Below are 1,446 nucleotides of genomic sequence, written 5' to 3' on the forward strand. Positions count from 1 at the left end.
CAGCGAGCACCCATTGCACCCTGGGGAGCACCCAGTGCAGTGCAGTGAGCACCCATTGTCCTGCAGCGAGCACCCATTGTCCTACAATGAGCACCCATCGCTCCATGGGGAGCACCCATCACCCAGCAATGAGCACCCATTGTCCTGCAATGAGCACCCATCGCTCCATGGGGAGCACCCATTGTCCTGCAAGGAGCACCCATCACCCTACAACCATCACCCACTGCATCACCATGAGCACCCACTGCACCTCGGGGAGCACCCATCACCCAGCAGTGAGCACCCATCGCCCCACGGGGAGCACCCATTGTACACCGGGGAGCACCCATCACCCTGCAATGAGCACCCATTGCCCCACGGGGAGCACCCACACCATGGGGGGCACCCATCGCCCCACAGCCATCACCCAGTGCACTGCAGCGAGCACCCACTGCACCTCGGGGAGCACCCATCGCCCTGCAGTGAGCACCCATTGTCCTACAATGAGCACCCATCAACCCACGGGGAGCACCCAGCACAGCACGAGGAGCACCCAGTGCACCATGGGGAGCACCCACCCCACGGGGAGCACCCATTGTCCTGCAATGAGCACCCACTGCCCCATGGGGAGCACCCATCACCCAGCAATGAGCACCCATTGTCCTGCAGTGAGCACCCATCGCCCTACAACCATCACCCATTGCACCACCATGAGCACCCACTGCACCTCGGGGAGCACCCAGCGCCCAGCAGTGAGCACCCATTGCACCATGGGGAGCACCCATCACCCTGCAATGAGCACCCATTGCACCATGGGGGGCACCCATCGCCCTGCAAGGAGCACCCATCGCCCTACAACCATCACCCATTGCACTGCAGTGAGCACCCACTGCACCTCGGGGAGCACCCAGCGCCCAGCAGTGAGCACCCATTGCACCATGGGGGACACCCATCGTCCTGCAATGAGCACCCATTGCACCATGGGGAGCACCCAGTGCCCAGCAATGAGCACCCATCGCCCTACAACCATCACCCATCGCACTGCAGCGAGCACCCACTGCACCATGGGGAGCACCCAGCGCCCCTCGGGGAGCACCCACCCCACGGGGAGCACCCATTGTCCTGCAGTGAGCACCCATCACCCTACAACCATCACCCACTGCATCACCATGAGCACCCACTGCACCTCGGGGAGCACCCATCGCCCAGCAGTGAGCACCCATCGCCCCACGGGGAGCACCCATCCCACGGGGAGCACCCATCCCCCCACGGGGAGCGCCCTTGGGTGCGTTTCGGGGCGGCCCGTGCCCGGCGCTTCGTGCGGGCGGCGCTGCGCTCCCTGCACGACCCCGCGGAGCCGCTGTCCCGTTACGTCCCCGCCGACGGCGCCCAGCTCCGCCGCCTGCTCAACACCGTCCCCATCACCGTGCGACTCCTGCTGCACCGCTGCGCCGCCGGGGGGCAGGG

General features: G+C 65.8%; 1 protein-coding gene across 1 annotated transcript in view; it reads left to right on the forward strand.

The window, feature by feature from the left end:
* Positions 1–1,444, forward strand: part of LOC110391848 (zinc finger protein 252-like) — a gene marked incomplete at its 3' end in the record, with an annotated part of 8,013 nt that extends 6,569 nt beyond the window's left edge. The window contains exon 2 of the mRNA XM_021383796.1: positions 67–1,444. Within this exon, the coding sequence (XP_021239471.1) occupies positions 67–1,444 (1,378 nt within the window). The remainder of the gene's footprint in view (positions 1–66) is intronic.
* Between the last annotated feature and the right edge of the window lie 2 nt (positions 1,445–1,446).

Source organism: Numida meleagris, unplaced genomic scaffold, assembly GCF_002078875.1.
Source record: "Numida meleagris isolate 19003 breed g44 Domestic line unplaced genomic scaffold, NumMel1.0 unplaced_Scaffold548, whole genome shotgun sequence".
In the NCBI taxonomy this organism is placed as follows: Eukaryota; Metazoa; Chordata; class Aves; order Galliformes; family Numididae; genus Numida; species Numida meleagris.